The 25,464-nt window shown below is 35.7% G+C and overlaps 1 protein-coding gene across 1 annotated transcript in view; it reads left to right on the top strand.

Moving 5' to 3' along the window:
- The window catches only part of Slc12a2 (solute carrier family 12 member 2), a 93,454-nt gene that overhangs the window by 45,267 nt on the left and 22,723 nt on the right, over positions 1-25,464 (top strand). The window contains exons 10-17 of the mRNA XM_008840891.2: positions 2,748-2,899; positions 5,062-5,169; positions 6,739-6,862; positions 8,111-8,212; positions 9,458-9,613; positions 11,001-11,100; positions 15,439-15,550; positions 19,014-19,154. Of these exons, the coding sequence (XP_008839113.1) occupies positions 2,748-2,899; positions 5,062-5,169; positions 6,739-6,862; positions 8,111-8,212; positions 9,458-9,613; positions 11,001-11,100; positions 15,439-15,550; positions 19,014-19,154 (995 nt within the window). The remainder of the gene's footprint in view (positions 1-2,747; positions 2,900-5,061; positions 5,170-6,738; positions 6,863-8,110; positions 8,213-9,457; positions 9,614-11,000; positions 11,101-15,438; positions 15,551-19,013; positions 19,155-25,464) is intronic.

Below are 25,464 nucleotides of genomic sequence, written 5' to 3'. Positions count from 1 at the left end.
GACTGACAAACGGGGGGAAAACATGGCTAGAGATAACCTTTGGGAGCCACCAATATAGACAGGACACTTAAAGATATGGAATCCACTGATACCACCCAGGGGTCAAGGATGGATAGAACATTGAAGAGGGTTCAACAGTATAGAGGGTGGGAAATGATGAGGGACAACATGTAAAGCTAAAGTACTGCAGCAAGTGTGATAGGAAGAAGAGAGATGAAGTCAATCGTGCTGGTGTGCACTTTTAATCCCAGTACTTGGGAAGCAGAATCAGGTGGATCTCCATGAGATCAAGGCCAACCTGGTCTACATAGTGAGTTTCAGGCCAGCTAGGGCCACAGGAGACCCTGTCTGAAAAAATGCTTAAATGTATGGATGTTAAGAGACTATCTGAAGAGGAAGTGATTGATGGTGTTCAGTGTCACTGTTTTTATGTGTGTCCATGCCTATAAGACTACTACATGAAAGAGTGTATGTATTTTATATGTCAGTGTCAGTCTTCGGTAGGTGAAGGTATATGAGCCTGTGGTTTAAAATCTTTCCTGGGGGTGGGGAAGAATGGCTCTGTGCATGGTCATAAGGCATCACAAGATTCTCAGAAATTAAATAGATAAGAACTTAAGATTTTATTAAATATATAATTTTTCACTATATAGAGCTCAAGCAGAAATGGGACCTAAAGATAAGGTGTCTCTTAATTGGGTGCTAAGCTTCCTTCTTTCTTGGTGGAGGTAGGCATCCTGCTAGGAACTAAATGGTCCTTATAAGGGTTCAGTGCTACTCTGGATGCTTTTCAGATACCAGGATGGGACTGTCCTATCTCTCATATCTTCTTATGCACCTCCCTCCCCTCATAGAACTCCTCTCACACCCCTTATTTTCCTAGCTTCCTTCTACACATTATAGAATTGGTGACGTTGGTTTTTTTGGGATCTGTCATTGTTTAGGTAGCTCCTGTAGGACCCGTGTAATAGTTTATGGATATCATGTGTCTTCACATTATCTGAAGCACTGTCAGGACACTGGGATTCACTTTCCTTCAAGACTGGCTGGTCCCCTCCTCCGAAATACTGTCATTAAATTGGAACATCTTTGTTTGTATTTGGGAAAACTCTGACCAATCATCATAATGATAGCTCTTCTAACCTCACTGTTTAAAGTTAAAAAAAAAAAAAAAAAAAAGAACATCATTGGTCTGTATTTTTACAGTAACTTCTCAACTATTTAAAATAAAGGTGTGGGCTGGAGAGCTGCCTCAGTAGGTAAGAGCACTGGCTGCTCTCACAGAGGACCTGAGTTCAATTCCCAGCACCCACATGGCAGCTAACAACTGTCCGTAACTCCAGTTCCAGGAGATCAGACACCCTCTTTTGACTGCCGCCGGCTCTCACAACATGGGTGCACTTACATACATGCAGGCAATACACTCATAACACATAAAAATAAAGTATTTTAGAATAAAAGAGTGCATGGTAACTGAATACCTACAACTAATAATTAAACTGCAGGTTGTCAAAGATTGGGAAAAAGATATCCATGTGTTTAGATGTGATAACACAGAGAAAAATAATGTGTAATAGTCTTATCAGCACCAGTCTGAAAGAAAACAAAAAAATAATTTGGGAAGTAAATTTTTTTTGTTACGTCTCATTAGACATATAAGGGATATAACAGAAGAAATTGGAAGTCTAATATTTTTTCCCTTTATAAGTATCTGTTGCCTTAATACCTTTTGGAATTCTAAAGTTCATGGCCATCTGTGGGGTCTTTGTCTTGCAGAGGACAATCGAAGATGCAAGTCAGACCTAAATGCATATAATTTTTATACTTTTTACCAAAATGTTTAAAAAAGTATAACAAAATAGTCTCTCCTCCCCCATTACTCTGTGTGGTTTGGATTACATTTATTTAATTATTACTGATATTGCATGTTTTTTCATATATTTATTTATACTTTGAAGTGATTATTTCAAGGTAACAGTATTTTGCTATGGAAGTTATCAATTTTAGACAGAAGTACAGAGCATTTTCTAATGAGTGTAGCAAAATTGTCACCCAACTTCAAGAAGTTTCATAAAACTTATTAGTACTTAGCCAGTTTCATTTCATCTACACCCAGTTACTTTGTCAGGTGATTTTTATCAGTCTGTGATTTTGGGATGCAGACCCAGGACCTTCTGTGTGCTAGGCATGCACTCTACCACTGCAGTACATCCCCAGCCCTTATGGGTTATCTTTTAAGCAAATCTCACCTACCATATGTTTTCTTACTAGAGTAATCATGTTTGAGACAAAGTTTTAAATGAAAATACATTTAGTTAGATTCACATTGTATTCTCAGAAAGGTATTACTCAGTACTTCATCTTTTCTGCATTTAAATTAATATTCAGAGCATAGAGAAACATTTCTCTTATTTAGAACTCTTTCAACACAGTGTTTTTATATTTGCTTAAAGACATCTTACCCAAATAGGCTATGAAATGGATTTACTCATGTACTGTTTTCCACAGCTACATATAAGATTTTCTTCAAGTATTTATGTGTAAAGACTTTTCTTTACAGAAAGTTCAGTTCCATTACTTAAATTTTGTGACCACAAAGCTTCTCATATTCTTTTAGGGTAAAGATATCTTGACTGTAAATGTAGTGTATGCTATTATGAGTGTCTGTATGGTCAGTTATTCCTTTTTAAATATGATTCTAATTGGGATGTAGATGTGAGTTGTTTTCACTGTCACTTGTGCTTCAGGTTCTTGTGTTGTTCGGGATGCCACCGGGAATGTTAATGACACCATTACCACAGAGCTGACAAATTGCACTTCTGCAGCCTGCAAATTAAACTTTGACTTTTCGAATTGTAAAAGCAATTCTTGTTCTTATGGTCTAATGAACAACTTTCAGGTGAGCATTGAATTTATATTGTCCAGACATTCTGTATTTATCTAGGGGTTAGACTGCTGTGAAACCCAACCACTTAGAATACAGCTATAAATTTTCCTTTCCGCAAATTGTGTATCACTAACTAAGCAAAATGGAAAACGTGGGTCAACCTCTGAGACTGTTCATGAGCCAAAAATGCCTGCCAGGGTACACTTTTGTTATGAGTATACTATTTTAGAAAGTAAGGAAGCGTCTTACACACAAGTTATATTTGTGTGGTCTATTTCTGGATTCTGTTACTGTGTTCCATTAAGCTTTGGGTCTGTTTACCAATATTATACGGTCTTGATGCACATATATAATAAATCTTTAAGTCAGATAGATTAACTTTACCTACTTCGTTTTCCGGAATAGTTCTAGCAGTTTTAGCTTCTTAGTAATTAGTTGCTTTATATGTGAATAATATTTCAAAAAGTATTGATCTTGGGAGTATAGCTCAGTTGGTAGAATGCTTGCCTAGCATGTATGAAGCCCCTGGGTTCAGTCCTCAGCATTGCATAAACCAGGTGTGGTGGGACACACACCTGGCAAACCTAGTGCTTAGTAGGTGGAGGCAGAAGGATCAGGAGCTCAAGGTCATTCTTGGATCTGTTGCAGGTTTGAGACCAGCCTGGGCTGGCATGAGACCCTATCTCAAAAGAAGAAAGATAATAGATAGGTAAATACATATTAATGATGTTAGTTAGGTATGGTACATACAAATTCGTACTGTATCAAACCACCATTTAACAAAGAAGATTGAATTCTGAATAGATGACTTAAAAGAGAACTTTCAAAACATTTGAAGTGTGTAACAATATTAGTTCTTAAGTTTTTGGAGACTATCAATTTTTCTGCTGTTTACTATTTAGGTCTGTTAAGATGTTTAAAGTAAAGGGCTGGGGAAATAGCTCAGTCAGAGCACAAGGACATGAATTTGATCACTAGAACCCATTTAAACAAAGCTGGGTATAGTGGTGTATGTTTGTGTCCCAGGGCCAAGGAGGTAGAGACATGTGAATGCCTGCAGCTTGCTGGCCAGCCAGCCTAGCCTACATGGCCAGTTTGAATCTTCATTCATATACAAAGCTGGGTATAGTGGTGTATGTTTGTGTCCCAGGGCCAAGGAGGTAGAGACATGTCAATGCCTGCAGCTTGCTGGTCAGCCAACCTAGCCTACATGGCCAGTTTGAATCTTCATTCATATCCACTCACCTACACTCACTCACCCCCCCCCACACACATATACACAGATCCTGAAAAGGACACTGACATTCTCAGTCAGATTTCTGTATATTGTCTTGAAATAGAAAATTGTGTTCTTTCATTAAGTTAGCACACTCCAGGATATAGGCTCTCTAGAGAATGGAAGAAAAAATATTAAAATGAAAATATGTGAAACATTACATTGAAAATATTGAACAGACATAGAACTAAATGTAATGCAGTCATTTTGGGGTAGCTGATTTGAACAAACATTTTAAATGACCAAGAGGGGGCTGGAGAGATAACTTATTGAGAGCGCTGGCCTGCTCTTACAGAAGGCCTAGTTCTGTTCCCAGTGAATAACAACTGTCCTTAATTCCAATTCCATGGGATCTGACACTCTCTTCTGACCTTAGTGGATATTGCATGCATGGGTGCACTCTCATACACATAGGCAAAGCACTTAATACACATAAGAAAATAAAGAAAATTAAAAAATAAAATGAGAGGAGCAGTGAGGCCGTTTGAATGCTGACTCGATAATGCTGTAAAGGATAACCAAGTCTTTAAACTGGGACAATGGCTTTGTAGTTAGTTTTCAAAAGTCTTTGCCTGTTAGAGCTATACACTGGATGGTTATGCATTGAAAATCTGGGATTTATTTTTTAAAATAATATGGGTTGACCCCAAGTTGATCATGGTTGCAGTCTGGTGATGGAAGCTGGTTGTTCATCACCCTCTTATGCTGTGTGTCCATTTGAAATTTTACAAAATTAGGTTTTTAGTGTATTGTTTCTCATTGTTATTGTTTACCAAATTATCAGAGAATGCTAATATTTGTTTCCTTTATTAGAATCATCAACTTGTGATTGTGTAATACTGTATTCTCTATCAAACTTTTTGTGACTATTTTTCCAATTTGTCATTTTTTACTTCAGGTGATGAGCATGGTGTCAGGATTTGCACCCTTAATCTCTGCAGGTATCTTTTCAGCCACACTTTCTTCAGCATTAGCATCTCTTGTGAGTGCTCCCAAAATATTTCAGGTAAGTATTTTTATATGATAGCCCTTATTGAAAGTGGGGGAAAGAATTAAGATAATATTCCAAATTTTGGGACTGTCACTGTTCAAATTGGTTAGATGTATATATGCACATATATCATTATTGCTATAAATTTTATGTATATCAGTGATATGTAGAGCTATACAAACATTTGTGCATTTCCCTACTCTCAAGGTATATATTTAATCAAATTTTTGTATATTTCATACAGAGCATCTCAAGCAATCTTAATCACCTTTATACCCCTGTCCCCACTGGTACCCTCCCATAGCCCCCCCACTGGAACACATGTACTCTGTCATCCCTGCTAAGGCCCACTGTGTCAAGTCAGTGTCCCCAGATATCCTTTGAGTTGTCCTTTTAGAAAGAATGGATTTGGGTGCTGGAGACTTTGATTCAGCAGATCCTGAACTGATTTTGTAGAGACACAAGTTCAGTTTGGTTCACAACCACCTGTAACCCCCATTTCTAGGGTGTGTCTCTGGCCTCCTTGTGCAGTTGTACTCACATGCACATATACAGTTAAAAATAATAATAAACTTTTTAGAAAAGGATGATTTTACTTCTTGACATATTTAGCATAAATTAAGATTCTTTTTTAAAAAATATTTTATTATTTTTATTTAATGTGTATGAGTGTATTGCCACCATGTATGTAAGTGTACCCGTGTCGTGCAGTGCCTACAGAGATCAGAAGAGGGTGTCTTATCCCCTGGAACTGGAGTTACAGACAGTTGTTGGCTGCCCTGTGAGTGCTGGGAATTGAACCTGAGTCCTCTACAAGAGCAGCCAGTGCTCTTAACCACTGAGCCATCTCTTCAGCCCCATAAGTTAAGATTCTTACCAAGTTATTAGGAGTTCAGTTTAAGACCATCAATCAGAAATAGCAAATTCAACTATTTTACAAAAAGTTGAATGCCTGCTGTGCACCTGGCATGGCATTAATTGTTGGGGGTGTAATAATGACTAGTGTGAACATGCCTCTGTTAGTGATCATTAAATAGCTAATAAGAAGTAGGAGATAGTTTTCAACTACTAAAGCAGATAAAAGCTGATTCTTTATCCTTGTTCTTCATATCATATTTGTAGCCAGTAAGTGTAGTGATGGTGTAGGATCTGATGTTTAAAGCACTATCCAGTAATATTTCAAAAAAAGTGGTTAATTTTTGTAATTTAGATTAGACTTAACTTTCTTAAAACCATAGGTTGCCTATGTCATTCTTCCCAACCTTCGCATTTTCTTTTTCATTTTACCTGTGTTTGAATATCTGCTTCTGTCATTCCTTCTCATGGCTAGAGCTTCAACATGGTGTCGTGTAAGACACATAAATCGTAAGCAGTATTGTAAACCAACTATCCTTTTGATGTTTGAAATATTTAAATGTCCTTTATAGTTTGTAGCTGAGGCACCGTGACACAGGAAACAAAAATCAGAAATGAGAAACTTGGGTTTCATTCTTTATTGAACTACTCTTGGCTGTTCAGCAGATTTGTATGTCTTAATTTTGATGTATTTCATTTTAATGTTTACATTTTTTTTGTTGTTGTTAGGCTCTGTGTAAGGACAACATCTACCCAGCTTTCCATATGTTTGCTAAAGGTTATGGAAAAAATAATGAACCTCTTCGTGGTTACATCTTAACATTCTTAATTGCGCTTGGATTCATCCTAATTGGTTAGTTCTATAAATGGTGTGTTAATGTAGATTTGGTGCATTTTTAGTCTTACCTTTAAATATTGAATGATTAAATTATTTACAAAATGTGCTTTTGATAGTTCAGATTAATTTCTAATAAAATAAAAGAACAGATAAAGTACTACAAATAATAGTATCTGACAGGTACTTTACTAAAATTATCACCATTACTCAAGTCACCATAGGGGCTAGAAGGAACTACCACTACTTTGCTTTTGAGATGGGGTCTCATGTAACCCAGGCTGGAATCCAACTCACTAGCAGAAGATGATCTTGAATTTCTGATTGTCCTGCCTCCACCTCCCAAGGGCTGGGATTATAGGTATCATATATTCTTGTTACTAAAGCATGTGTGATTCTGTTATAAGAAAAAGTATGTTTACCTCAGGAAGATAATTTCTGATCATACATGAGGCAAGAGGATATTAGACTTTTCAATGATTTTTGTCTTGTCCCTCAAGGTAGGTGACTTCCAAAGTCTGATTATGCCATTGATTGTGATGGTAATGCTAATAGAGTGTATTTGGTTGAGCTACTTTTGGAAAACAAGTTAGCAATATCTAGGAAAGTTGTTGTATTCAGTGGTATTCTTCCTAGGTAACTTGCATTTATGCTCAAAGTATCATGCACCAGTTGTTTTAGTATCATCCTAACAGAAGAAGCAACCTAAATAAACAGAATGAAACTACAGAGTGATGCCGAATGTTAAGAAACAATAAACTTGGGCTGGGAGTGGTGGCACACGCCTTTCATCCCAGCACTCGGGAGGCAGAGGCAGGTGGATCTCTGTGAGTTCAAGGCCAGCCTGGTCTACATAGTGAGTTCCAGGCCAGCTGGGGCTACAGGGAAACCCTGTCTCAAAAGACAGAAAAAAACAAACAAACCAATAAACTTGGCATTTATATCCCATAAATTTCAGACAAATGTTCAAATTGGAGAATGGCACAGAAACCATATTACATAATTTTTAATACACCCCAAATATTATAATATGCAAAACTATGTATGTATAGTAAACCCTTAAATAATGTTGTGATTGGAAGAAATGGTAGGTTTGGAATAGTGAAGTCAGGGAGTCTTTAACTTGTTTTGGTTTCTGAGTATGGAAAAATGTAAATACCAATCTGGATAGCAGATTTAGTGGTTTATTATGCTATTTAAAAACTAGAAATATTTCAAAATTTACTTTTTAAATGTCATTACATTTTCTTTACCTTTCTTTTGCAGCTGAACTGAATGTTATTGCTCCAATTATCTCTAACTTCTTCCTCGCATCATATGCATTAATCAATTTTTCAGTATTCCATGCATCACTTGCAAAATCTCCAGGTGATTTCATATTTTTAAGAATTGGTTAATGTATTAATGTCTTTGATTTCAGAGAAAACAAATGTCTGGTATTCTAAAACAGTGCATGTGAGATTAGCTCATGAATGCTGTTTTCCTTTATAGCTAAATCTAATCCAGTTTTCAAAGATCTCTTTGTTATGAAGTACACTGATGATACTGTTTCTTGTTTTCAAAGCATTTAAAATAGTATTAACCAAGTTAAAGGATTACTTACTTTTTTTTTTTAATCTTAGTTTGGTAGCCTGATTTTAATTTTTATTATACTATAATTAACCTTTCAAAAACAAATGAACAACAATTTAAAAAAATCGTTTTTCAAACCCTTTTGGTGCTGAGAATTGCGTACAGGGCCTCAATGCATGAAAAGCACACACTATACCACTGAGTCTCAGTCTCAGCACCTCAAGTATTTTTAACACAATGAGTTCTGTGGAATTCTAACATAAGGAGTTCTATCAACTGAAAAAGTACCATGGGGCCTTTGTTATATACTGTGACAAAAGCTGAAAATCAGGCACAGTACAAAAAGATCAAAGTTTATTAGAACAGGAAAAGACAAAATACAGAGATTATCAGAAAGAACAATAAGTGTGAGCATGTATGTTTTAGCTTTAATTTTACTTCTTTTTGTTATTGAGATGATATTTTAAAATTTTATTTAGCTATGCAACTACTTACCAGTCAAACATTTAAGCATGGTCATTCAACATTTTTTAGTAGTTTTAATAAGTATTAAATGGGATGATATGAGTTTCCTTAGTTCACTCCTAGCTTTTGTTACATGGATAGGTTTTTTAAAAAAAATAGTTCTATTTGAAATATTTTATATATTCATAAAAACATGGATGTATTCATGCTAAAGACCAGAGAATAAAGCTTCACTACTAAGGACTCAATTTGAAACTTTTCTTCATTTTTATACCTTTCCTAGTTTTGGCATTCACTTATAGTAGGTTGATTTGCATTTTTAAAGATTCTATTGAATAAAAGCCTACTAAGATGCAGTAATATGAAAATATCTTCATAATAGTTAAGAATAAAAAATTTAGTTGTGATCAGTAACAATTTTTTAACTTACTCTTTAGATATTAATTAGCCTTGTACTTTATCTTTAAAATCCTCTCAGTGTGGCAGCCATAATAAAAGCTGTTTTGTGCATACTTACGTGCCACTATATAAAGCAGATGAAGAATCTGAGTGATGTTTTTTGTCTATTATTGTTAGGATGGCGTCCTGCATTCAAATATTACAACATGTGGATATCCCTTATTGGAGCAATTCTTTGTTGCATAGTGATGTTTGTCATTAACTGGTGGGCTGCATTACTCACATATGTGATAGTCCTTGGACTGTACATTTATGTTACCTACAAAAAACCAGGTCAGTATCCTTTTCTATTTAGTATTTAAGCTAAAAAATGTTAAAAGTTCTTTCATACTTTTCATATTCAAGCATAATTTTGTATATTTGAAAAGCTGTTGCATGCAAAACTTAAAATGCTTTTTTTTCCAAATACAGTTTTTTGTTTTTGAAATACAAGTAGTTTCAATGAACTACTTTAAAACTTTTTATTCCTATAGAATTTCTTTTTCACCCATGAATTAAATCTTTTTTGTTTGTTTTTATTTTATTTATGTTTTGTGGAGAGGGGTTTGGTTTTTTTTGAGACAGGGTCTCATTCTGTAGCCCTGTTGATGTGAAAAACCATGTGACCAGACTGGCCTCAAACTCACAAAGATCTGCCTTCCATGGCCTTCCAAATTCTGGGATTTAAAGGCATGTGCCCCTATACCTGGTTACTAATCTTGTTTGAAGAAAAAGAATAAAATAATTTCCTGTTGCACTTTATATTTTAAAATTATTCTTTGGAGGTTTCATATTTCATAGTATTGTAGTAGGTGCTAGCCAAATATGTATACATACTACCTCTTGTGGTCTTAGAACTATTTGTAAGTAGGATAGAATTCACAAAATGCTACAAAATATATCCTTCCCAAAATGAATAAATGTTTTTAGTTGAGAAATTATTAATGATGATAATGTTCCACATTGATAATGTCTAGGTATATCTCCATATAGGGCGATGATGCTAAGGTATATTAAGATCAGGTCAGTATATAGAAAAAAGATCTGACAAGAAAAGCTTAGAAAGTCATCCTGGTAGAATAAACCATGAGGAGATGTTTTTAAATTTTAAAGTTTAAGCAAAGTTTAAGCATTTTTATTCTAGCTGCAAAATGATGAGCTTTTGGATTAGAATGGTGGCTCTAGAAATGAATGGGCAAAGAAGCTCTGTTTTAGCTACTTTATAAAGCATTCTTTCTCTAACATACTCGATAAGTCTCTAAATTGGCATGTTTAAAATCACCATTTGAGGCCCAACTTGTTCGTTCATGGGAAAGGAAGCTTTCATGCTTAAGTAATTTGATCTTATTTATGGCACTTAATATCTGCCCTTTTCCTTTAGACCTTTGACAACATAAAGAATAATATCAAATGGTGTATTTTTGAAAGACCCTTGTGTTATATGTATAGCATTTCTGCTGTGCCATCATCTTGGCTTTTCTTCAAATGCAGTGGTAGTGGAAATTATCGCAGCCTTTGTGTCATTCAAGATACTTGAACCGTGGAAGCTTAATACAATAGCAGTTTATTTTAGCAGTTGACTTTTAAATATGAAATACCTGTTCAATTCTCTGCGAGTATCACATTAGTTATGACTTGGTTGTCACTGGTATTATGCTATATGAACCCTGCTTTCCTACAGATGTGAACTGGGGATCCTCTACACAGGCTCTGACTTACTTGAATGCACTACAGCATTCAATTCGTCTTTCTGGAGTAGAAGATCATGTGAAAAACTTCAGGTAGGTTATGAGGTACCATGGAACCATTCTCTCTTGGCTGGTTAGACCATTCTTCAGAAACATTTTCATGTTAAAATTTCACAAAGAAGTCTTAACAGTATAGAATATTCTCTTTTGTTTGGTTGGTCTTAGCCAGTTAGGCAGTAATTATTCAAAACCAAATTATACAAAGAAAAAAAATTACCTTTTAAAAAGGTTATAAAAGTTTTAGAACTGTCATTTGAAGACTATTGAAAGTTTTTTTTTCTTTGTAGCCATTAGTGTCATAAAACTAAAAATTCATGAGTTTTTTTTTGATCTATTTGATTTTCTAATCTTATTAAGACTAAATATTACTGAGTTAGTAACATGTCTCATCAGTACTTGACTGGAAACCATTTGCTGTGATAAAGAATCTGCCTTTTGCTAAAGAGTACTTGCCTTGTATTTTCTGCAACAAATGATTTAGTATCTTTATAATAGCCCATTAGTCATCAGTGTAAAAACTGCTTTAATACATTGCTAATAATGAATTAGATCCAGTTACTAATGCACTATGGGTAGATACTTTTCTACATACAGAACTATTATTTACGTATCTGAAGTCTAAGAAGTATTAGCTTATTTATACTTATTGTTATTTTCATAAGAGTGACTTTTAAATTGTCAAATTAAGTTTAGTTGTGAACAGGTGATTTTCTTTGTTCATAAATAATCATCTCCCATTGGCTTCTGTATAGTATATATAAAAATCTGTTCTATGTTCATCGGTAAGCCAGAAGGAAAAGTGTTTTTAAGAAAAAACGACTTTGAAGAGAACATAAATTTCAGAAAGAATTGCTCTACCAAATCTGTCCTTGTAAGGAAAGTCTGTGTGTATTCTTTCTGTTGTTGATCTTTTGAATACTTGGTCACTTCCTGGCACTTTTTTTCTAAAATGAGAAGTTTCCAGAGAACATAGCTTTAGGTGTGAGAGAAATGAGAAAAGAGAAAAAGGAAAAGTAATGAGATCCCTGGGAGGAAACCTTTAATTTTAGCATATTTTGGGTAATTTATGTTAAGTATGGCAGGGAAATAGAAGTTATTTCTGAGTTGTCTCATAAATGAAGATATGAACAAGGGTCACAATTAATTTGAAACCAGTCCTGTTGCTTGGACTTAACTGTTGTATTTGAATTTTTTAACTTTTTTTTTTTTTTTGCTATGTACTGATTTATTTAGTTGCCCAGCTGTCCTGGCTCTCAAGATACTCCTGTCTCCACCTTCCAAGTTTTGGGATTATAGGCATGTGCACTTTTAATTTTTTATGAAAAGTAGACATAAACAGGATATAAAAAGATTTTGTAAGATTTTACAATGAAAACCTGTACTTGCCCCTCCCCCATACTCCTTTTCTTAGACCTCAGGAGCCACTTTCAGCTACATTACTGCCTGTCTTTTTTTTATGTTCACTAGATAAAGCCCTGCTTGTCTTGCTGTGCTCTCTGATTTTTACTTAGCTAATATCTATTGACATCTTTCATCTGCCTGTACCCAGCACATATATGTACTCATCCCACACTCCCAGTACAGTACATCTTTGTGTTGTTGTTTTGATATATACTCATATTTGGTATTTATATATTCATAACTTTTTTTTTTTGCCTTTTGAGACAGGGTCTCCCTGTAGCCCCAGCTTTCCTGGAACTAACTATGTAGAACAGGCTGGCCTCAAACTCACAAAGATCCGTCTGCCTCTGCCTCCCAAGTGCCGGGATTAAAGGTGTGCACCACCACGCCCGGCTATATATTCATAAGTTCTAAAACAAGATGGACAGCTAAGCTATGGAGTAAATGATAGTTACTCTTTCCCGGCTTTTTTATTTTCCTTAAAGCTAATAATTCTTTTTCTTCTTTAATTTTTTTATCTCAGCTTTCAACCAAAGTTGTAACTACTGTTTCCTTGAAGTTTCTTTCTCACTGTTTGCTGTTTAATTTGGGTTCTTCAATTTAGCCTGACACTTTCATGTTTTTGTAATCCTCGGCAAGGAAATTCTGCATTGGTGGTGAGACCTTGCCAGTCAAGTCATTTATAGAGATTAATGTGACTTTGTTCATTCTCTGAGGAATTTAAGTTACCTTAAAGGCTTTCTTTTTGATCTGAAAAGAATCTTTTAAGCTGTATATATATATATATATATATATATATATATGGTTCTTGTTACCAGAGTTCTAAGAGCAGGTAGGAAAGGAATTGGAGGTCCAGAATTTGCATATGAATAGTCTCCTACTCCTCCACTTTACAAATAGCTTATGCCCTTCACTTTTCCAGTGTCTTCCAGACCAGAGGTCCGCTCTAGCAAGTAAGCCAAATCAGGCTCAAAAAAAAAAAACCACGGGTATCTGCCCATCACAGTAATGGAAATGACTTGGCTCTCTTGCTTCTGATGTATATTTTAAACCAGCCCTCTTGATTATTCTGGTTTTTTAACACACCTTCACTGCCTTTTCTGGGGGTGTTTACTGCTACAATTTGTAGTCATTTTGATGAGTGTGAGGTATAAAATCAGATAGCTTCATAGTTTGCCTATCCATATTCATTTAGGAGTTAATCTTTTCCTGATTGTTCTTCTATTTGTTTTATAGCTTTCAATGTTTCAGTACTATGATCTCTCTCATTTTTTATATTTTTGTGGTTCTGTACTTTTAAAAAATTACACTCTGGAGATTTTGAGGAAGGGATTAAAATCAAAGCACTATTACTCACCATCTTGTACCATATGACTTTGTACTATGCTTTCTATTTAGTAAGGGTCAGGAGAAGTTAACTTTCCTAGTGATAAGTTAAATTATTTAGAAGAGAGACTAAATGACCCTAACAAAGGTTTTTAAATGCAATAGTTCAAAGAAGCCATTCATAGATGTCCAGAGATGGAGTGCTCATGACAAGTAGGCAGTTTTGCTACATTTGGTCATTTGAGACCTGGGTTCCTTATACCTTATGAGTCTGCCATTCCCTAAAAGGTGTGTGTTGTCTGTGGACTCAGAGTGATTACTGCATTTATGATCTAGCATATAGAAGAAAGAATATGGGGTGCAGCTCCCTTTTAAGTGGCATGAATTGTAATGGGCGCATCTTTTGGTTATAAGTTAGTCTTCCTTAACATTGCTCCTAGGAAGGCAAAGAAATGTCTTCTGTAACTGAAGAGCTATGTAACCTGCTCAGAGAGGGAAACTAGATAGAAAGAGACAATAACCAGTCTTGCTTGATTGTCCCAAAACAACTCTCCCAAGTAGAATTGAGTTTTGATATACTTTATTAAAATTCTAAATAAGACAATACATTTGAGACTTTGTTCATACTTATTAAGAACTACTTTAAAAGTGTTTAAGTTAGAATTTTAGTCTGCTCTTTGCTTTCTGTTTTGTTTTAATTGTAGACATTTTTAATTTAAAGAACTTTTGCTAAATGTTTTGATGGATAAATGGATACTGAATATTTGTACATGAATATTATTTAATCAAAAATATCGCTTTTATCTTCCAGTGGAAATCAGTAATTTGAAATCTAAAGATCTTGCCACTCTCATGTTCACAAATGCAATAGAGTGTAGTTTTGGCATTCACCGTCATTAATAGAATTAAAAGCTTTTAGTCCATTAGCACTTTTTTTCTTTTCTTTTTTTTTTCTTTTTTTGGTCTTTTTGCAACAGAGCCTCCCTGTAGCCCCATTTGGCCTGGCCTTGAACTCACAGGGATCTGCCTACCTCAGCCTCCCAAGTGCTGGGATTAAAGACGTGCACCACCAGTTTTAAACTGTCACTTTTCATCTTACTTACTACACAACAGACATAAGATAAACTAGAGGTAATTGTGTTGAGTGGAGCTCTCTCATATTATGGGGTAGTCATGCTCAGGAATGTTCGCAAGCTCTATGAAATAACTAGAACATTGTTACCTTTAGAAAATGAAAAGTTGTTACATAAAATTTAGCTAACATGGTAATTTCTGTAATATTACCAAGAATTTTTGGTGTGTCTGTCATGATATTTACTCCAAGATTTTTTTTTTTTTTTTTTTTTTAATTCTCCTGTACCAAGAAGGCCTGGTTAAAAGTCACCTCCTTCCTGGTGCCTTTAATCCCAGCACTTGGGAGGCAGAGGCAGGTGAATCTCTGTGCAGGCAAGGCCAATCTGGTCTAGCAAGTACTATGCCAGCTGGAGTTACAAGGAAACCCTGTCTCAAAAAAAAAGTAATTTCCTTAATAGAATCATGTGTTCTGCATTTTAAAAATAAAAGTTCTTCTGTAAACTTTATTCTTAGAAAAATAGCTTAAAAGTCACAAACTTCTCTAATTTTATCTTTTTAATCTTAAATTAGGCCACAGTGTCTTGTTATGACAGGTTCTCCAAACTCACGTCCAGCTTTACTTCATCTTGTTCATGACTTCACGAAAAATGTTGGATTGATGATCTGTGGCCATGTGCATATGGTATGTATCAATTCTCTTTTCTATAGTAAGACATTTTTCACTCAGAAAGCAACTTGTAATTCATAAGCCTTTTTAGATGAGAAGTAACTTAACAAATCTGTAGGATTTCTCCTTTTTTGTGTGCTTGCTCTTTTCTTATTATAGTGTTTGTTTTTCTTGAGAATTTCATACATAAGCACAATGAAATATGTTCATGTTTACCTGCTGTTTCACTTCTCCAACTCCTCATATTCCTACAATATGTCCCTCTCCCAACTTCCATGTCTTTTTTTTAAATAACCTATTAAGTCTAATTAGTACTGTGCATATGCATATGTGCATGGGTATGGGGCACTCCACACGCAAAAGCATTCTCTGATGTGCAAAATTGTTACTTTTACCTTTAAACATCAGCTGTACTCTCAGGAAGTTGTTCCTTTCTTTTAAATCCCTCTAGAGCATTTTCTTTTTTATTTAAATAAAATATTTTTTAAGTTTTTTGAGAATTTCCTATGGTGTATTTCAGTCATACTCTCCCTCCCCATCTCCATTCATCTTTCCCATCTCCAACTTCATTTCATCTTTTTTTTTTTTTAAATTTAAGCCCATTGAGTCCAATTTGTATTGCTCAAATACTCTTGTGAGTTCATCCCCCCAGTCAGAACTTTAAAGAAAACTGACTGTCACTCTCTGAGTAGCTGTCAATTGCCAACAGCTCCTCAGCTATGGGTGGGACTTTGTGCTCACCTCTCCCTCCATATTGGGATTTTGTCTGGCTTGAGCCATGCTGTCACAAGTACTGTGGGTGCATATATGCAACTGCCCTGTTGTGTCCAGAAAACACTATTTTGTTGTAGTCATCTTCTACCTCTGGCCCTTAACATCTTTCCTTCCCATCTTTACTGACCATCCCTGCGCCTTGGGGAGAGAAGTGTGACATACATGTTTCATTTAGGACTGCACATTCTGTAGGCTCTTAATTTCTGTAAGATGACCAGTTGTGAGTCTCTGTTAATAACCATCCACTGTAAAAAGAAACTTCTCTGATGAGGGTCAAGTGAGTCACTGATCTATTGGTATAACAATCAGTTATTAGGAGTTGGTTTAATACTCTGTTCATTTATCAGAATAATAGTAGTGGGATCTTTTCTAGGTTCTGTGACCTATCTAGCCATAGGTTCTTGCCCCCAGTCACAGTGCAGGTATGGGCTTCTTATGGAGCAGGCCTTACATCCAGTCAGAAAATAGTTTGATTACTCCAATAACATCCATGCCATTCTTGCTTGTACCAGTGCATGTCTTGACAGGCCAGTAGTTATAGCTTGCAAGTTTCAGAGCTGGGTAATGTGCATTAGCAGCTCCCAGCACTATGAAAGCTAGCCAGCCAGTAGAGATGAAGCTTCAAGGTCAGTACCATCTTGATGGTTTCATGTTCTAACACTTGGCTTATAGTGTCTTTGCCAATAGGGTCTTACTGTCAAGTTCTGGAGGGTACCCAAGAGCAGTGGCAATTGCCAGTAATGTTTGGAGGTCTCTGGGACATGTCCCCCCTCCCAGCCCACAACTCCAGAAGAGGGCATTTTATTTGCTAGCCTATGTGGTATCTAGTAGGGTCATTTCCCCTCATTATAGGGAACTCCATTTAAGCTCCTTTCTTGTATGTAAGTATATATTTTAGTTTCTACAGTACTAGGTTTCCATATGATTTTTCAAAGGGCCCCTAGTGTTAGTTATCCCTCCCCATATTCCTTTCACTACACTGCTCACCCATCCTCCACCCCATTTAATCCTTCCTGGTCCACTAGTCCCTTTCCCCCCTTTTTATCATTGGATTCTATCCTCATCTTTAAACTGCCTCCCCCCATTGCTCCTTACTAGTTTCCTGAATTCTATGTTTTCTAAATGAAACAAACATCTAAAGATTCGAAGCTAGCATTGAGATATGGGAAAGAACATGCAACATACCTCACTCAGGATGTTCTACCAGCTCCATCCATTTACTTGCAATTTTCATATTTCTTTTTTTTGGGGGGGGGTTGAAACAAGGTTTTCCTGTAGCCCCAGCTTGCCTGGAATTCACTATGTAGACCAGGCTGGCCTTGATCTCAGAGAGATCATCTGCCTCCCCCTCCCAAGGATTTTCATATTTCTTAATAGCTGAATAATACTCCATTGTATAAATGTACCACATTTTCATTATTCATTCATCAATTGATGGCTATCTAGGTGGTTTCATTTCCTGGGTATTGTGAATAGATCATGTGAGCATGGAAGAGCAAGTATCTCTGTGGTAGGGTATAGAATCCTTTGGATATATGCCCAAGAGTGGATCCTGTGGTAGATTAGTTGCTAACATTTTAAGGAACCCCTATATTGATTTCCATAATGGCTGCTCCAGTTTTCACTTTACCAGCAGTGAATAAGTTTTCTTCAAAATATTATTTCCCTTAACAGTTTCAAAGTAACATTTAAAAAATATCTTGATATTTTGAACTGTAATTATTTTAACTGGGAGTAAGTAAATAATTTTAAAGTAATTATCCATTTTCACCCAAAAGTAGCTTTTTTTTTTTTTCCTTTTAGCAGGTTAGCTATTAAGAAAAATTGCCTGATGATGCTTCACCTGTCCTGCATAAGAAATTAGTGTGTAACATTAGGTTCTCCTCAAAGTTTCACCCACTTAGATGCCAGAAATGCATGTTGTGCTTTGTTTTCCAACTTCTATGAATGGTGCTCTTCAGCTTGTCTAGCAACAAAGCCAAGGGCATGAGAACATGGGCACACGTGTTTTTGTGTGTGTGTGGGGGTGATATTGCCACACATGGAGACACTGGCCCTACATAGGACTTACAGAGTTTCCAGTTTGTCTCTCTGATCAGCTCAAGTCAGTGTCTTGAGTACAAGACAGTATAGAGAAAGCAATTTCCATACAGAAAGTGTTTTCCCTTTACTTATTTATATGGTGTGTACTTTTAAATGATTTTAGATTTTTTTTCTGTATCTATCTGTGTATAACACATTTTTATATTTTGCTTATCCCAGGGATCAGAATGAAAATTTGAATTTAAAAAGCTCATTTCCTTTTATCTTTTAACAGAAGTTTGAAGAACGTATGCTTCTATTTTATTTTCAGCGATCTCAAGTTACTGTAGTTTAGGTCAATTAAGTAAACCAGAAACTTTCTGTAGAAAAATGGAAACTCTTTGTTTTATGTAATGTATTTTCTGTGAATTTCAAAATTTACTAATTTAAGATTGAAATAGTATAAAGTCTGTTTTCCTCCTTTGCTCCAGGCATGGGCAGTACCTTCCCATTAACTCTTCCTTGTTGTAATTGTAAGTATTAGTGAGAATGGGATCCTGCGATACACTTCCCCCACCTCAGCATTTGAACACACACCTTCCAACCCAGTATAATAGAATGGCATTGGTAAATGTAAAATAGATTACCTTTCCAGTAAATGTGTTGATACTTGTATTTAAAGGGCCCTAGGAGACAGGCCATGAAAGAGATGTCTATTGATCAAGCCAGATATCAGCGATGGCTCATTAAAAACAAAATGAAGGCTTTCTATGCTCCAGTGCATGCAGATGACTTGAGAGAAGGCGCACAGTATCTGATGCAGGTAAATGATTCAGCCTTTCATATCTTGTGTTTGATTTTCTGTGAGATTTTTGAAGCTTTTTTTTTTTCTAGATTTAATTTTTCATGTTAAGATAGATGTAAATTTTTAAAAATCTTTAAACTATTAGACTTTTGTAATTTAGAAGTAGCGTATCTATAGAAATTTTGTATTGTTGGCAGACACCAAACAAAGGACCTATTTGAAAATTACCTTAGCCTGTTGATTTCCTGCTTTTCACTCCTTCCACCTACCAGGTTTATTTGTAAAATGTTGAGACATAACCATACTTACTTAGTTTTCAGAATTTCTTGTCCTTTGTGTTTCTTTTAATTTGCTAGTTCTAAATTTAGATTGCTCTTTTAGTTTTATGTATTTTATAGGCGCCACAATAGAAATTCGGAATAAGTCATGGGTTTAAATGTTATTGCTACTTTCTTATTTTGGATTTTGGATGAAACAAGTTACTTAACTTCTGAACTCTGTCACCTCTATCATGAAGATAATAGGAAGAAATAAATGGAGACAGTTTTTACCAAGTTCATCTTTTAAAACATACCTTAAAAAAATAAAAACAGCTGTGTGCTTGTGGAGGTACCTGTTAAAGTAGAGGTGAAGGACTCACAGTACTGTTCCTCTAAGGCCTTTCTACTGTATGCTTTTTAGAACTTAGCTAAGAACAACTTAGACATTCTTCAGGATACACAAAGGGTGGGAGGGTGGATATGATTCCTTAGTAATTACTGCAGCATGGAAACTGTGCTATTCAGTTAAATGAACGGCAGAAAACAGAAGAAATAGGCCATCATATAGGAAATTTATTATATGATAGAGGTGGCATGGAAAAGGATTGGCTATAACAGTTATCTTTAAAAAAATAATGAAATAATTCCTTGCAAAGATCACACAAAAAACACTTTTGAAACAGGGTTTGGTGTAGTGCCTTGTAAACTTGGTGTCCGGAAGACTGAGGCAGAAGGATTACCATTAGTTGAAGGCCAGCCTGGGTTACATGGCAAGAACAGACCATCTGTGGCTACAAAACAAAGAAAGCCAAATGCTGTGTGGTACACACCTGCGGTCTCAGCACTGGGAGGCTGAGGCAGGAGGGTTGCCTCATGGTCATAATAGTAAATTCCAGGCCAGCTAAGGCTACATAATGAAACATTGTCTTAAATATAAAACAAAACAAAAACACCATTCAGACCGAGTAAGGGACCTAAATATACAGTGCAAGAAAATATATAAAATGTGCAGAGAATTTTTAAATAAAAAGTTAGCTATGAAGAATGTCAATAATTTTTTAAAGTTTAAAACATGAGTTTCTAAAGGAAGCATGACAAAGGAAGCCCTAGGCCAAGGGGACTTAAAACTAAGGAGTTAGAAAGGAGTCATCAGAATACAAAGTGAAGTAGTGCCACCTCAGTGAGCCACGGGGGGAAGGGGTGGAAGATACAAGTGGAAGAGGAGCCAGGTGACAGGAGGAACGTAAAACCAGCTCCACCATTTCTGTGTCTGTTAGACTAACCAGGGTAACTTCTGCCAGTGTAAGCTGTGAGAAGTTGGAAGTCTTTGAACTATTGTGCTAGTTCATATCACAATCACTTTTGGACAACGGCCTGGCATTTTGAAATACTGTAAAGAAACCTATATGAAACTTAATGTCAGTATCATTTGTAGTAGCTAAACAGGATTAGAATTACCTTCAACAAACATTAGAGAATTGAAAAATATAATCAGTAGACTTCTACACAGGGATGTAAAGGAACTGCACATATTCACACGGATGTCTCCTCTTTGACACGTGCTGAGATTACAGGTACGTGCCACCCCCTCTGGCAAACAATGATTAAGAATTTTTTGTTGTTGTTCTAGAGTTAACCAAAAGAATTTTGAAATTGCTCATAAAATTCTTAGGAATACTTTTTTATTTATTTATTTAATTTTTTTTTTTTTCTTTTGGTCTTTTTGAGACAGTGTCTCCCTGTAGTCCCAGCTGTCCTGGAACTCACTATGTAGACCAGGCTGGCCTTGAACTCACAGAGATCTGCCTGCCTCTGCCTCCCGAGTGCTGGGATTAAAGGCGTGCACTATCACACCTGGCTAGTAATACATTTTTATATCCAAATTCTGTAGCTGGCGTGTAGGTACAGACTGTGCCATGATATGATAACTAATGGTTGTGTGGCATCATCATTGTTAGCTTAACTTTTCAAAACTAACCATCTAGAATATATCATTAACGCAGTATGCTTACATTATCTGTGATTTTTGAAGTAATACGAGTCTCTTTGCGGCACTCAACTAAATTTAAGTTTAGCTTTAATGTTTGAAAATATATTTACTTAATAGTAAAAGACAAAAATGAACAGCCTCATAGCATGTTCTTCTTGCCCTTATGGTTTTAATGACACATAGAAGACAATAAGCTAAATACAATTTTGTCTTTTTATTTTGTTTATGTATATTTTAACTGCATGTAAGTGTACAACATGCATACAGGGACCATGGAGGCCAGAAAAGGGCCTTAGATCCCCTGGATCTGGAGTTATAGGTGGTTGTTAGCTGGCAGTGGGTGCTGGGAACTGAACCCAGGTCCTCTGTAAGAGCAGATAGTACTCTTAACTGAGCCATCTCTCAGCCCTCTAAATATAGTTCTTGTCAGTGAATTATGATATGAGATGCATAGAGAGAACAAGACTAATGATCTGAAGTAATAACATTATAGAAAAGAAGATTTGATGGAAGCTAGTGATGTTTGGTAAGAAGCTTCAGATGACTGCATTTTGATATATTAGATTCTGCCAACCAGAAAGGACATGGGTTCTGGGGAAAAAATATTTCGGTAGTAAACTATTTCCTTAAATACATAATGTTTTAATGTAACCTGTGGAAATATCACCCTCTAATGGTTATGGCTATTCTGAGTAGAATTCACAAAGGAGTCATTTTAGGGGAATTTCTTGCACTAGTGAAGTTGGAAGCCTAAGTTCATAGATATCTTACAGGTTGTTTATTGTTAATTTTATGAAAGTAAAACCTTTGCTGGGGCTGGAGAGATGGCTCAGTGGAAAGAGCACTGGCTGCTCTTGCAGAGTACCTGGGTTCAGTTCCCAGCACTCACATGATGGCTAACTGTTCATAACTCCAGTTCCAGGGAATCTGATGCCCTCTTCTGACTTATATGGGAATTGCATGACATAGTGTACTTCACATACATGTAGACAATATACTCATGCATATAAAATAAAAATAATAAGGGGCTGGAGAGATGGGTCAGTGCTTAAGAACACTGATTGTTCTCTTGGAGAAGACTTGGTTTCGAATCCCAGCACCCACATGGCCACTAACAACTGTAACCCCATTTCCAGGGGATCCTATGGCCTCCTTTGTCCTCCACAGGCATTGTACAACATGGGTGCACTTACCTACATGCAGGCAATACACTCATACACATAAAATAAAAATAATAAATAAAATATTGAAAAAATTAATAATTAATTTTTTAAAAAATAAAATCTTTTGGGAACTAGAGGTATAGAGCTCAGTGGTAGAATGCATGCCTAGCACATGTGAGAACCTGTGTTCAATTCCCAGCACCACAACAAATAAACCATTTTAATTGTAATAGATAATGATAGTTTTTTTTTTTTAAATCAGAAAGCACATGACACCTTGACAGTATTTTGAACAGTCAAGAACTAACTGGTCATCTTGGGGTTTGATTCCTTTAAATAGCTAAAGATTATGTTTGGTTCACTTCTATACCTCCATCTCCCCTGCAAAAATGTATTGGAACTTGTGTGGTTAGGCTACCCAGCAGATAATCTTAATTTTTAAGAGAGGTGGGGCTGCTCATTTTTGGCCCTTGCAGGCAAAGATGTTTTAAGTACTGAATAAGAAAAAAAAATCTTTCCTCTTGAAATTTGTACATGGGAGCCTTTTGAAGATAAATGTAAGCTTTACGGGGTAGAGTTATTTCCTTTTGCTTAGTTATCCCAAGTACTTAGGACAGTGACACATTGCCAAGACTTTGATAAATAACTTGAATTCATTTAAAATTTTTCAAAAAAATGATTTAAAGATGTGACTTATAACTATAAACAAGTCAATTCCAAATGTATCACCAACATAAATATGAGAGCTAAAACCATAAAGCTTAAAGAAACAGAGCTAAATCTTCGTGAACTTGGTTCTGGCAGTGGACTTAGATATAACAGCAAAAGCATGAACATTAAAATAAAAAGGAAGTTGGGCATCTCCAGAATTGTTTTGTGCAGGGGGTATAATAAAGAAAATGGAGACAGCTTATGAAATGGGAGAATATTTTAATCAATCTGATAAGGATTGAATAGCTAAACAACAGAATTTTTAAATTGTCAAATGGTTCAGTAAACATTTTAGATGTTCAATATAATCAGTCTACGAGGATAGCTATAATTTTTTAAGAAATGGAAAATAAGTGTTGCTGGTTGTAGAAAAATGAGAACCTGTGCATTGTTAACTGTGAATGTAAAATAATATAAATGTTGAAAAGGGTTGACAGTTCCTGAAAAAGCTAAATTTAAATTTACCTTATGACTACCAATTATGCTATACTCCTTAGCATTTATCTCCAAAAACTGAATGTGAAGGAAGTTACATATTTTCGTGCAAATATTTATCACTTCAGCATCATGCACAGTAACCAAAAGGTAGAATGTAGACATGACTCAAGTGTCCATCATTAAATAAATCAACAAAATATAGTATATGAGTATGTATATATACTTGTAATAAAATACTATTTAGTATAGAAGTAAAGTTGTGCTGCATTTTGCATTAATCTAGAAGACAATCTGCTAAGTAAACCAAACACCGAAATTCTGTGATTTCACTTATGAAGTAACTAGATAGAAAGCAAATTGTTAGAGAGTAGTATATTAAATATCACAAGGGGTTGGCAGCAGGAGGAAATGGATCGTTATTATGTAGTAGTTGTAGAATTTCTGAATAAGATGATGAAAATGTTTTGGAAATAGTAGTATTAGTTGTACAGCATTGTGAGCATAATAAGTACTACTTAAAATGTTAAAAGTTTGTTAATATCTTACCATAATTCTTTCATTTTTGTGTGTGTATGTGGGTTTGCATGTTGGTGTGTGTGTGTGTGTGTGTGTGTGTGTGTGTGTGTGTGTACACACCTGTGTGTGCAGGCCAGAGGTCAACCTCCGATGTCATTCCTACAGATACCATCTGGTTTGGTTCTTTAATTTTTGTTTGTCAAGACAGGACCTCTTACTTTTTACCTAGAACTTGCCAGTTTGTCTAGGCAATAAGCCCAGGGATCTCTCTGGCTCCACCTCCTATTCCTGGTATTACAAGGTGTACCATGAGACCTAGGTTTTTACGTGGGTTCTGGGGATTAAACTTAGATTCTCATGCTTATCATGCAAACACTCTTCTGACTGAACTATTTCCCAGTCCTTACCATAATTTTAAAAAGAAAAGAAAAACTAGCCTCCTCAAACCTAAGTGTTGATGCAGTCTTAGAATATAATTTCCCAGTTTGCTTTAAAAATCTTACAAAAGAGACTTTGTTGGATTTTGAAGAATACTTCCTAAGCATATCGAATTGCAGCTCTTCAGTGTGTGCCTGTGCTTTATGACATGGTCTTCCTATGTGGCTGACTTGATGCTGTGTAGCCCATAGTTATCACCATGTAGACAAGGGTAGCTTTGAACCATGACAGTCCTGTCTCTGTCTCCTGAGTGCCATGATTGCAGGCATATAGCACCATGTGCTTGGTTTGTATTGCAGCTTTTGATAAGATTGCAAAACAGTTGTTTGGACTATTGAAGATGAAATCTGGCAGATTGCAGAAAAAACTTTAGCATGATTGGAAAGAATTCAGTTTCCTGTTGATGTGATTCAAAACTGCAGACATGTAGATGTGCTTCTAGGCATTAGTGACTATTATCAAAATACATCATGGAGAAGGAGAATACAACTATAATTTTTTTTTCTTTCTTTTTTTTGGTCTTTTTGAGACAGGGTCTCCCTGTAGCTCCAACTGTCCTGAAACTATGTAGACCAGGCTGGCCTTGAACTCACAGAGATCCACCTGCCTCTGCCTCCCGAGTGCTGGGATTAAAGGCATGTGCCACCAAGCCTGACTACAACTATAATTTTTTAAATTAAGTTTATTGTTTCATTTCTGTTAATAAAAGTATGGCATTTTTATATATCAAAAGCACAAAAATGAATTTAGTACATTTCAAGTATTCCATTGTAACTTATACATATATATATATATATATATATGTTTAGTTG

The sequence above is a fragment of the Nannospalax galili genome, unplaced genomic scaffold (genome assembly GCF_000622305.1).
Source record: "Nannospalax galili isolate Female #2095 unplaced genomic scaffold, S.galili_v1.0 scaffold490, whole genome shotgun sequence".
Taxonomy (NCBI): domain Eukaryota; kingdom Metazoa; phylum Chordata; class Mammalia; order Rodentia; family Spalacidae; genus Nannospalax; species Nannospalax galili.
Note: the sequence above shows the minus strand (reverse complement) of the source record. Positions and strands in the feature narration are given on the sequence as shown.